The sequence below is a fragment of the Apus apus genome, chromosome 11, assembly GCF_020740795.1.
Source record: "Apus apus isolate bApuApu2 chromosome 11, bApuApu2.pri.cur, whole genome shotgun sequence".
NCBI classification, from domain to species: domain Eukaryota; kingdom Metazoa; phylum Chordata; class Aves; order Apodiformes; family Apodidae; genus Apus; species Apus apus.
Genome location: NC_067292.1, coordinates 20232022 through 20244061, shown reverse-complemented (window position 1 = coordinate 20244061; position 12040 = coordinate 20232022). Strand labels below are relative to the sequence as shown.

Below are 12040 nucleotides of genomic sequence, written 5' to 3'. Positions count from 1 at the left end.
CTCTCCTGGCTGCCAAAGCGCAGCACAAAGGGAGCTGAGCAGCCTGCAGCTTCTCCCACAGCCCTTTCTCTCCGGCAGCAGCCGCAGCCCCCGGGCCCAGGCGGCAGAGCAGCCCCCGGCGCGGCTCTGGCCCTGCTGGCCGGGCTCTGCTCCTGGGGCCTCTCTCCTCAAGGCTCCAAACAGCCCAGAGGGGCTCATCCCTGGGCTCTGCTCCTCAGCTCCCCGCTCGGTGCCCAGGCCCATCAGCAGTGGGCAGGCAGAGGGTTTCAAGGTGGCTGCTGCTGGCAAGGAACAGGCTGCGCCCACAGAGCTTGTGGAGTCCTCCTCTGGAGACAGAGCCTGCCTGGATGCAGCCCTGTGGGATGTGCTCCCGGCAATCCTGCTTCAGCAGGGCAGCTGCACTAGATGATCCCTGACAATTCTGGCATTCTTCTGGGAAATGGTTCCTTGTGGGCAGTAGGGAGGCCGTGGGCTCTGGCAGATGTCAGGGAGGGAGAAAGGAGAGGGTGGTTGAGTCAGTGGAAAACACAGGGAACTGAGGAGTGAAATGTGGTGCTGAAAGAGCTGGTAAATTGTGTGCACCCCGTGTGGAAAGAGCAAAGAGCAGGTGCTCCCCGACCAGGTAACAAAGCGATGGGGCTGCATGAACTTGAAAAGGAAGAGGGAAAAAAAACAACAGCAATAAAACCCCCACACAACCAGAAAACACGAGAAAGTTACACTTCAGGATTAAGGCTTTAACTTTCCTCCGGGACTCATTCTGTATATTGAGAAGGGGTCTGGGTGGCAGGGACCCATCTAAAATCCAGGCTGGGAAGAGGACTCTTTCTGTTGTCTGGCCCTCCTGGAAAAGGTCTGTCTGGGATTTTACCCATCTGTAAACAAGAGGTGTGGCCAGTCCTGTCGGGAGTGGGGCTGAGAGTATTTCAATGTTCCTACCTAAGCTACCAAGTTTCAAGTCCCAGCGCAGCAGTGGAACAGCTGGAGGAGTTGGGGGGTGTGCAGTGATCCAGGCCTCAGGTCAGTGTGACAGGGCAACGTCTTGTGTGTTACAGGTACTGGAATTCTCCCTGTGGAGACCACTCAGCAGCAGGACAGAGTCCTAGGACACCTGTGCACCTTTCAAAGTGCCACTGTCCCAAGACCTTCACGCACGGAGGAAACACAACCAAGTCCATCACTGTCTTTTTCTCACTTCAGTTTTATTCCAACAGCTGCAACAAACTACACTACCCAAAACATCCTAACACCAAAGGGAACATGAACAAAACAACTCTATCCAACAAACATCCTATACTTTCTCCGCTTCTTTGGGGGAAGGACTCCTGGGTCAGGCTCCCCAGCTCCAGAAGGCAGCAGCCTTTTCTCCCGTCTCAGGGGCAGGAAGAAAGGGTGTTTCAGGGCTTCTCCCAGAGTAATTCGCTCTGCTGGGTCGTAACGGAGCATCTTCTCAATCAGATCAAACAGGTTCTCGTGGTCGTCTCCGTCGTTGGTCATGAATGCCTTCATGAAGAACAGAACAGCTGTTTGTAATGGTGTCATTGCATGTCCAGGTGCTCTCCCCAGCAGCCTTTCCCCTCAGCCCTCTTACCTTCAGGGGCTTACACCACCGGGACACGTATCTCCCAGCAGAGCTTCGCTCGTCCAAGTGCACCCGGTCCTGATGGAAATATCCGCGTTTCCTGAAACAATCAGACCACAGGTTGTTCCTCAGAGGTGCTTTTTGTCCCTGCACTAGAAGCAGTTTATCAGCATGTTGGTCGGCATCTCGGGCATGAGCTGGGAAGGTTCCACAGGAGTGGCCAGTTTGGGAAACAGACCAAAGGATGAACGTGAACGTATTCAAATTCTCCTTTTTTTTTTTTTCTTTTTAAGTTTCCATGAAAGCAAATCTGAAGGTATTTCAATGGAACTCTATCCGTCCAGGTATGGAGAAATGGAATTACCTGCTTTGCTTTATCATGTCACTTGGCAAAGGCCCCAGGATTCTCTCCATCATTGCCAGGTGTTCTTTGTCTTCATTGACCTGAAGGGAAATCAAGACAGACATTGTTGTTCCTTCACAGCAGGAGTGATCAAGAACCACACAATGACCTTCCTTCAGTGTGGCTTGTCACTTGCAAATGTTCATGGGGCCAGCCTTCCTGCCAAGCTGGCTGGCTCCTAGTTGCCTACCGGAAAGATTGGGGATCCCAGGTAGTACTCCAGGAGAATACATCCTATGCTCCAGACATCGCAGGGCTGTGACCATCCCAGGGCTGTGAAAAGACCCAGAAGGCTCACGTTTATAGCAGGCTGCAAGCGAGTCAAGAGCTCCAGCAAGATGGGCCACACTTCTGTAGCACCTTTCAATAGGCACCAGGAGTCTCAGGCCAAAGCTGTGCCCAACAGACTCCTACTGACCTAGGATGACTTCGGGAGCTCGGAACGGTCTCGTGGTCACCACCGTGCTGTGATGTTCATCGTCACGTGTGGTGCTCCCAAAGTCCCCAACCCTGATGTCGGGATGCTTGGGTCTGCGCTCTTGACACTTCTGCAAGGAAACAAGGGGAGGCTAGTGCCCAAGGGAAGCCAGAGGATGGCTGAGGGCAGGTGGGGAAGAGGACGGCAACTTCCCAGGCTGGGATTGTACTCCTCCGTGGAGTCAGACGACGCCAGCAAGATGTTTTCTGGCTTCAGGTCTGTGTGCGTCAACTTGTTGACGTGCAAAACTGCAAGGGGACAATGCTTGTTAGCAAATACCACAAAGAAAAGCTAGCAAAGCAAGGCAAAAAGAAAGATACTTGCAGTTGACAGCCTGGCAGATCTGATAGGCCATCTGCCTGATGTGGTCCAGCCTGAAGGGGAGGAAGCCATTCTCCTTCATGAAGTCAAAGGTGCTGAGCCCCAGCAGCTCCAGCACGATGCAGACGTGGCCACGGTGTTCAAACCAGTCTAGCATCTGGACACAGTGCCTGCAGAAGCAGCAAAAGGCAGCAATTGCAGCAGGCAGTGGTGTCACGCTCTGCTACGTCCATGCTGTGTTCCCAAAGCTCCGTGTGTCCCAGGCAGCTGAAAGCCAGAGGCCAGGACAAGGCTTTGTGCACTCACTGTGTGCTGCTGGGGTCCAGGGCACGTAAGTAGCGCAGCACCCGGACTTCTGCAAAGGCTTCCTCAGAGCTCCCATCAGCCTCCTTGATGATTTTCACAGCCACATGCCTGCCCTGCCTGGAAAGACAGGTTTTTAACTGCGCTTAGAACATGGAGGAGATTTTTACCTAAGGATCCTGAGCACTTCCTGAGCCACACTCTGAGAGCATCAGCCAGGAGAACTGTGTGTGGTTACTTCCAAAGACTTACTCCTTGTGATCGATGCACTCCACAACCTGTCCAAAAGTCCCCTCACCCAAAGTAGCAACGACTTCATCTAGAAAGAACACAACTGTCAGTCACACAACTTGTATAGTTACTCAGGTATTGAGAAAACAAGCCAACACACAAAAATGCAGCAAACAAAGAGGACAAGTAGGTTCCTCTCAACTGGGCCTCGTTACATGGAAAATCTCCAGTTGGAGAGATGTTACTGGACAACTCTCCTCAAGGCACATTTACAGGGAACTCAATCCAGTAGCTCCATTAGCTGCATGTACTGTATTTTGGGGGGGAAAGGAGGAAAAGCAAAGAGAAATGTACAGACAAGGAATAACGATCTCTACCCCCAAAGACAGAAAGTCCAGACAGAAGGAAAAGACTTGCAAACCCCACCCACATCTTATGCTGGCACAACTGATTCTATCTGAAAAGTTAATGCTACTATGCTGTACATCTTGCACAGAGGATGTCTCCTGTCTGACAGATGGGGTGACCCTGGCAGTTCTCCTCCACGCTGTTGGATCCGCTCCTTGGAGGGCTTGTCAGGATCATCTAGGCAATGAAGAAACACCAGGGCATTCAGGTCAGAGCAGGAAACTCAGTTGGCAGGGAGATGCTGGGCCATTCAGATACAGGCCAGGCCACCAAGGGTTGGCAGGAGCCATTTCAGGTTCACTCCCCGCCAATGCACGGGGCACACGGTGTGTGTTGCAGGACAAAAACAGGGCACGGGGCACATTCCCAGGGGAGATCCTCCAAGTGGCAAGGCAACACCAAACTGCAGCACAATTGCTTTTCTTTGCAAAGATTGGTTCACTGCATTTTACTTTAGGTTCTCAGTGCCCATGACTTTTTGTTGTGTGCTGAGCAGGATGCCTCTCTCAAGTGCCTTTCCCACTTTAAGGGCCCAGGGCACAAAGCTTCATCTCTAAGCTCCAAGCTTTCTGCTTTGTAGGTGTTAAGACTCATTCTCATGGCCCAGAGTGTTAGTCTGAGGCCCCAAATCTGATTCTGAAGTCTCCTGTCAGGCCCCATGTTAGGATCTGCCATTTCAGGGTCTGAATCTGCCTCAACCATCCCACCCACCCATCAGGTCCTCCTGGATCTGGAGGGAGCAGATGGAACTCATGGAACTTCTCCGACGGGTCCCGAGGTGGAGGGCACCCACAGCACAGGTGGAGCCAGCCCATGCCCTGTGTGACCAGGTGTCCCACCAGCACGGACCAGCCTGGGCACCCAGTCCCTCCCACTGTCACTGCCCTGCCAGGGTGTGCCCAGCAGAGCTCCTATTTATAAGAAAGCCTCATTGCCACAAGCTGCTCTCTGAGTTTTCCTTGATTCTTCTGCCCAAGGAGCAGATCCTACAAGCACAGGGCATGGTGGGACCAAGAAGCCCCTTGGCCACAGGCACAGGTTTCTCCAGGCCAGCAGAAGCTTCTCACCACCCTCACACCAAAGAATTTCCTCCTCGTGTCTCACCTCAATCTCCCTCTGCCAGTTTTCATCCATCTCTCCTTGTCATCTCCCTCCCTGCCCTTGTCCCAAGTCCCTCCCCAGCTTTCCTGTAGCCCCTTCAGGCACTGGAAGGTGCTCTAAGGTCTCCTTGGAGCCTTCTCTTCTCCAGGCTCAACACCCCAACTCTCCCAGCCTGTCTTGGGGCCTCCAGACCTGGACACAGTTTCCCAGGTGCAGTCACACAGATATGCACAAGAAGCCCAAAACCAATTTGTACCAGGTTCTGCAGTGACTCTTCTGGCAGCTCAGTGGTTCAAGTCAGCTTGGTCACCACTAGACAGTCAGGTTGGTCTTTGTATCTCCTGAGCTGGTTTTGTTTTGGATAAGAATTAGGGAGGCTTTCCATCCTCAAAGATCAGGCTCCCCACTTCTCCATGAGGAGCTCTACCATCCTGTACTTGTGCCATTCCAACACCCAGGAGGAGTGGTTCCCATAAACATGGTCTCTCCCAACCCATGTGTGATCTCTAGGCAGAGCTGCACCCTTAGTTCATCTCTAACACCTCACTTCCCATTCCACTTCCATCCTTCAGAGTACAGACTCTTCCCTCTGCAGACCAAGGATGTGAAGGTCTCTCCTGCCAGACAAGAGGTAAATCCCACCTTTCATTTGGAACTGAGATTGGCTTTGGACACAAAGCAATTAATGTTCAACAGGATGGGCTGTTGTCCTGAGTCTCCTCTGCTCTGCTTGACTCTACTAGACTCCACTTGAGTTGACTCAACTCTAATTATATTTCCTCCTCTCCTCTCCTCTCCTCAATGACTTTTACTTTGAGCTTCATTTCCAGCCCAGGAGAAATGTTGGTAGTTTATACCAGTTTGCAGGTTCCTTCTCAAGACACGAGAGGGAGAAAAGCAAGAGAAGACATTTCCACCAAGTCCTTTCTCTCCCCCTGTGCAAAGTGGGTGCCCCATCCCTGCAGGTCCAAGTGCCCCTCTCTTGCTGACCTCAGCTGCCTTGTGTGTGAGCCCTGCAGGTTCTCAGCAGCAGAGGCAGCTCCATGGCAGCTCCAGGGGCCCCTCAGCTGTGTCCTGCAGCCTTTCTTCCCATGGCCACCTGCAGCCACAGCGCTGAGTCTCAGCTCCAGATCTGAGCTGCACTTGGAGCACAGGAGCACAGGGTCACAGCATGGCAGGGCTTGGAAGGCACCTCCAGAGACCCCCGAGTCCAACCCCCTGCCAGAGCAGGACCCCAACCAGGGCAGGGCACTCAGAAAGGCATCCAGACCGGTCTGGAAAGTCTGCAGAGAAGGAGCCTCCAGCAGCTCTCTGGGCAGCCTGTCCTTGCATCCGCGCAGCCAGAGGTTGAAGCTCCAGCCCCTGGCAACGTGCAGGGCTGTCAGCGACCAGTTTGCCTCCCGTGCTGGGAGCAGCAAGCAGGGGCTTCTCCGCAGGGCGACTCCGGGGGAGCCCTGGTGTCCAGGAGCGGCAGCGGCTGGACCCTGATCGGCATCGTCTCCTGGGGAAGCACCAACTGCCACGTCCGCACCCCGGCCATCTACACCCGCCTCAGCAGCTGCCGCACCTGGATCGACTCCGTGGCTGCCCGGGGCTGCAGGAGCTGAGGAGCCCCTGCCCTGGAGCTGGGAACACCCCCCTTGGCAAGAAAGCCTCAGCAGCTGCTCGTGCCTCCTGCTGCCTCCGGCTCCTTCCTTCCCTCCGGGCTCAGACAGGGCGGCAGGTGCCCGGGGACACCCGCTGGTGGGGTCACCCTCTGCTGAGCCCCAGCAGCTCCCAGCGCTGGAGCTCAGTGCCCAGCTGGGACCCACTGGGGACATGGGCAGCCAGGACATCCTGGGCAGAGGAGGAGCAGGGCTGGCAGCAGCTGCAGGGCTGCTCGGGGGGGCTTCCCATGGCACCTGCCCAGGGGCCACCTGGGGGAAGGGACCTGCAATGGTCCTGCCACCGACCCAGCTGTGTGGAGCACTGGAGACTGCACAGCCCCGGGCAGGCAACTCCCAGTTCCTCATCTTTCCTCCAGGGGCCAAAGGGACACACAGGGCTGTGCAGGTGAGTGCCAGGACTGACCCACCACACCTGGAAACAGAAACCTGCTGAGCAAGGAGAAGATCTGGAGGCTGAGCCTGCCTGAGGGTCCAGCACAGTGAGATGGAACAACCTCAGCACTCCAGAAAGTCCCACTTCCAAAGGTCTCCAGCAAGTCCTTTGGCATTTTGAGCATCCCCATGCTCAGACTGCTGTGGGCAGGGCTGACAATGGGGCTTGGATTTCTCCCAGCGTGGTGGTTGTAACCCAAAAACCTCTTGCCCAAAGGTGAGAGACAGCTAAAAGGTTGGGCAGAACCTACCTGATCGTGGGCCATGCTCTTGCTCCAGCCAAGAAAAGTCCAGACAAGACCTTGGAACACCTGATGCCACAGGCTCCTGAGTGACTTAGGTCCTGGAGTAAAGTGTTCTCTAAAGGATCCAGGACCTGGCAGTATCAATCTTCTTAGTTGGTGCCCTTGAATAGCCATAACAAGACTGTTCCTGACATCTCAGATACAGGTTGGGTGGAGAATGGAGGGAAAGCAGCCCAGAGGGGAAGGACTTGGGGGTGATGGTGGACGAGAAGCTCAACATGAGCCAACAATGTGAGCTGGAGCCCAGAAACCAACCATGTCTTGGGCTGTGTCACCAGCAGCGTGACCAGCAAGGTGAGGGAAGGGATTGTCCCTTCTGCTCTGCTGAGACCCCCCTGCAGGGCTGGGGCCAGATCTGGAGCCCCCAGAGTAAGAAAGGCATGGAGCTCCTGGAGAGAGTCCAGAGGAGGCCACAGAGATGATTGATGTGGGGGCTGGAGCAGCTCTGCTCTGGAGCCAGGCTGGGAGAGTTGGGGTGTTCAGCCTGGAGAAGAGAAGGCTCCAGGGAGACCTGAGAGCAGCTTCCAGTGCCTGAAGGGGCTCCAGGAAAGCTGGGGAGGGGCTTGGGACAAGGGCAGGGAGGGAGAGGACAAGGGGGAAGGGATGAAAACTGGCAGAGGGAGATTGAGGTGAGACATGAGGAGGAAACTCTTTGGTGTGAGGGTGGTGAGAAGCTTCTGCTGGCATCTGCTCACCCTGGACAAGGAAGACTGACCCTGGCATGTCCCAGCAGAGGGACATGAGCGGCCACTGGCACGACCCACGGGCAGGGAGTGACAAACAGAGGCTCCAGGCCAGCTCTGGCACACAAGGTGCATTTTAATAAAAATCATTCTGTCAATGTCCAGCAGAAGGTCCATGTCTGGACCACATTTCCAGTCCATTTCCATCAGCTTCCTCACAGTCAAAATCCCCCCCAGCCCCGACTTGAAGTTCTCATGCGAAGCGTCAGACGCTGGATCCACCAACACTGAGACAGACCCGACGTTCAGGGCTGTGTGAGCTCCATGGAGCTGGCCTTGTCCCACGGGGAGGACCTGTCCCCTCTGGAGGCCAGGAGGAGGCTGGAGCTCCAGCAGCTGCTGCTCCGGGGCTGGCTGGGACCTGCCAGCACCTCCTGCCCCGCGCTGCTCCAGCCGAGCGTTTCATACCTGAGTTTGGAGTGAGCAGCAGGAGGACACGGGCTGGCTGAGGACCTGGGGCTGGCAGCACCCAACACCTTGGGGATGAGAGCTTCAGGGGCCAGCAGCCTCCTCCAGCCACGGAGCACCTGCCCAGGTCAGGCCCAGGGAGGACAATCCCACTCGAAGGGCTGTGCAGAGTCCTTGCTCTGGAAGAGTCACCACACTCGTGCTTTTTTAAAATGTTCTTGACAATCCTGCTCATCCCCAGAGCTGCTGCTGCTGCTTCTGCAAGTTGGAGCTTGAGAAGCCCATCCTGCAGCCCCCCGTGCTCCCTCCTGGGGGAGGGAGGCAGCTGAAGCAAAGGGGTCACTTCACTGGGGGCTGGACCCAAGTGGAGGGACGGGAGGAAAGGTGTGTTCCTGGCCAGAGGAAGGTCAACAAGGAGCAGAGGTCTCCGTGGCCCCCAGGAATGTTTCGGTGGTGATCTGAGTGCAAATCATACACAGGACTCAGAGGGAGGGTTAAGGGTCCCTCTTGGAAACAGAACAGCTGGTGGGACATGTGCTCCTCAAGCCTGGATGAACCCTTGGCTTTGGTGGGCAGCTCAAGGCTGCAGGCTGGGAGCTCCAGTGTGGGACATGGGGACAGAGCTGCCATGGTCACTCATCCATCCCCTGCCACCTCTTGATGATGAAGACCTAGTGCTTCCTCTGGGGGAAGCCTCCAGGCTCTCAACCACTCCCTTTTCCTGCCCACATCTGCTGGGGCTCCCCACGCACAGCCTGCCAGCTCTGCCACCAGCCTGCCAACCTGCCCAGCAGCTGGGACGTGGCTCACAGCCAGCCTGGGGCTCCCAGGGAGCTGCTGGGCTGCAGCTCCCCCATCCCCTGCTCTTCTGGGCAAGCAGAAGGCTCTCAGCAGCACCCAGCATGTGTCCCCTGACATGTCTCCCTCCAGCTCTTCTGCAGAAACATTTGCAGACACATGTACAGCCCAACACCAGCTCTCCACAACAGACCTACTCTCCTCTGCATCCACCCCCAGGCTGCTCTGACATGGGCAGGGCTTGAAGGGAGTTGCTCCTTCTGCAAAGGGGACTCCCAGGTGCACCAGGACCACCTCTCCAAGGAACATGGTCCTTCTCTCACACTATGACCAGCTCCACAGGGACTCACTCTGCCCAGGACTGAAGCACGATGGACCTCTCCACCCTGTGGGGCAGCTGCAGACTGCTCACTGCTTCTTCATGGACACAGCTGCCCCAGCCCATGCTGTGCACCCTGTGGCTTCATGGCATCCAGCTGCTGCCATGCAGCCTGGCTACCATGGTGAGCCATGGGTGACCTCAGTCCATCCCAGCACAGCAGAAGGAGCTCGAGACTCGTGGCTCAGCAAGACGTGCTACGTGAGGATGAGGACATGGAAGCCCAGCAGCACCACAGCAAACCAACGAGGGTGGCTTTGCTGGAGAAGGAGACAGCTCATCATGCCTGAGGAAATGAGAAATTCAGTCCCCAGAGTCACCCAAGCTCTGCCTGCTCCAGCTGTTCCAAGGAGCCTCCAGAACAAAGCTAATGAAAGAACCGTAACGACACCTTCGTAAGACGCTGCACAAATGGGGCAGCCTGAGGACAGGCAGAGATGTCACTGCAAAACCAGAGGGACTAAGGAAGCAGGGGAGAAACCCCAGGTGTAGGCAACCAGGAGGAATGATCCTCCCAAAGGGGCCCCTCTCCCACACACCTCCTGGTGTCCAGATCAGGTCAGGATGTTGGGAAGGGAACCAGGTCCAGCCCCAACACCCACAGAGCAATCAGCTCTGGGACACCCGGGGGACTGCAGAGCAGCCACTGGACAACCCTCCCCAACAGCTGGTGCCATGGACCCAGTGCTTCACCTGGGAGCTCCCCCTCCTTTCTGCTGGCAAAGGATGAATATCTAAGCAGGCTCCACAAGAAGAGCAGAGGAGCTGCAGCCAGCCCAGCTGATGGCATCCTGCACGGTGACAAAACCCCACAGCTGGTGGTCACCCGAGTGGGACAAGACTGGGGTTGCAGGAGGCAAAGGAGCAAGAAGGGAGACCTGGTAGCAGGAAGGTTTCCCAGGACAAACTGGCTCTAAGAACACATCTGAGGATGCAGGGGAGAGGCTGCTGCCCTCCCTGCTCCACCAAGCAGGAGAGCTTGACCAAGGGCTCAACCCTCCAAGTCTTGAATGAGCTTCTGTTCCAAGCCTGCCAGGACGGGAGCGCAGAGCAGCAAGAGGAATCGTCTGGAATAAGATGGTTTCAAGAGAAACAAAGGAACAAGATTTGGCTCCCCTGGGGCAGGAGAGATGTCCACAAACTGGAATGTAGCCAGCAGAGGCCACTGAGATGGCCACGGGATGGACCACAAGACAGATGAGGTGGATACACCTCTTGAAACCCTTATCCCAGCTACTCCAGTGCCTCCAACTCCTGAGCTGATCCCTCATCTCACTCTGAAGTCCTTGGTCTCTTCTCCCAGACACAGGACGAGAGGAAATGGCCTCAAGTTGCCCAGGGAGGTTTAGGTTGGATCTTGGGAACTTCTTCCCCCAAAGGGCTGTCAGGCCCCAGCCCAGGCTGCCCAGGGCAGGGGTGGAGTCCCCATCCCTGGAGGCGTTTCCAAGCCCTGGAGATGTGGAGCTGAGGGACACGGGGCAGGGGTGGCCTTGGCAGGGCTGGCTCAGTGGTTGGACTCAAGGATCTTAAAGGTCTTTTCCAACCAAAACAATTCAGTGACTCTCTGTGGCTGCCCTCACTCAGCACCTGTGGGGACAGCACAACCCTTGTCCATGGTGAGAAAAGCCTGGAGATGCAGTTCAGCTCCATGAAGCTCTTTGCAGAACCCCTGAAGGTCACTTGACCAAGGCGCTGGGCCTGGAGGTCCCACAATGTTACCAGGCAGGGCCCTGGGCTCACATCCACAGCCCCTGATGTGCAGGGCTGCAGGCCACCAGCCCTGAAAGCAGATGTCCTCCAGGTCCCTGGGCACTGCTGCCCTTCTGGGAGGCCCTTGCAGCCAGGCTGAGTTGAGGAAGGCAGGTGGTTGGTGTCCAGAGCACACAGCTGGATGGGGCCTCCTCTTGCAGCTCCCTGGTGCTGACACTGGGCTGAGGAGGGGAGAGCTGAGACCCTCTGAGTGGGCAGGCAGGGCAGAGCTGCAAGAGGTTTAGTTGTGGCAGCACTTCACACGTCCTGGGCAGGATGTCACATCCCAGCCAGAAAGCTTCTCCTGGGGCTGTGTGGAGAAATGTTCCCTGGGAGCAGTGTCTGCTGTGGTCTGGATACTCCTCCTGCAGGGTCTCCAGTCAGCCCAGCAGAGCCACTGACATGTCAGCCTCCTGTGATGAAGGGGAGACCTTGTCACCCTCACCAAGGCATGGGAAGCCAGCAGCTTCTCCTCCAGGTGACACAACCCTTCCCATGGCTTTCCTGAAGGACTCGTGGCAGAAGTGACACTGAGGGGCTGCCCAGATGAAGCAGAGTCTCAGCTCAGGTGTCCCTGGCTCCTCTGTTTCTGAGCAAAGCACGAGGCACTTGGAGTGACAAATCCCAAACCACCTGCAGAAAAGGAACTTTTCAGGTGCCTGAAGGCCTGGTTGGGTGAGCAACCACATCCCAAGGTCAAGGCCTCTGCTTCATGTCGTTCTGTTCCATGTT

General features: G+C 56.1%; 1 protein-coding gene across 1 annotated transcript; it reads right to left on the bottom strand.

Moving 5' to 3' along the window:
* Window positions 1–1275: 1275 nt before the first annotated feature.
* LOC127389385 (dual specificity protein kinase CLK1-like) lies at window positions 1276–3903 on the bottom strand. Its single transcript, XM_051629805.1, has 10 exons — window positions 3804–3903; window positions 3340–3406; window positions 3091–3207; window positions 2788–2954; window positions 2618–2711; window positions 2404–2534; window positions 2176–2258; window positions 1947–2026; window positions 1592–1682; window positions 1276–1503 (listed from the first exon to the last, which is right to left on the bottom strand). Exons 1-10 carry the CDS (start codon window positions 3901–3903, stop codon window positions 1276–1278), a joined length of 1158 nt encoding a protein of 385 aa, XP_051485765.1.
* Between the last annotated feature and the right edge of the window lie 8137 nt (window positions 3904–12040).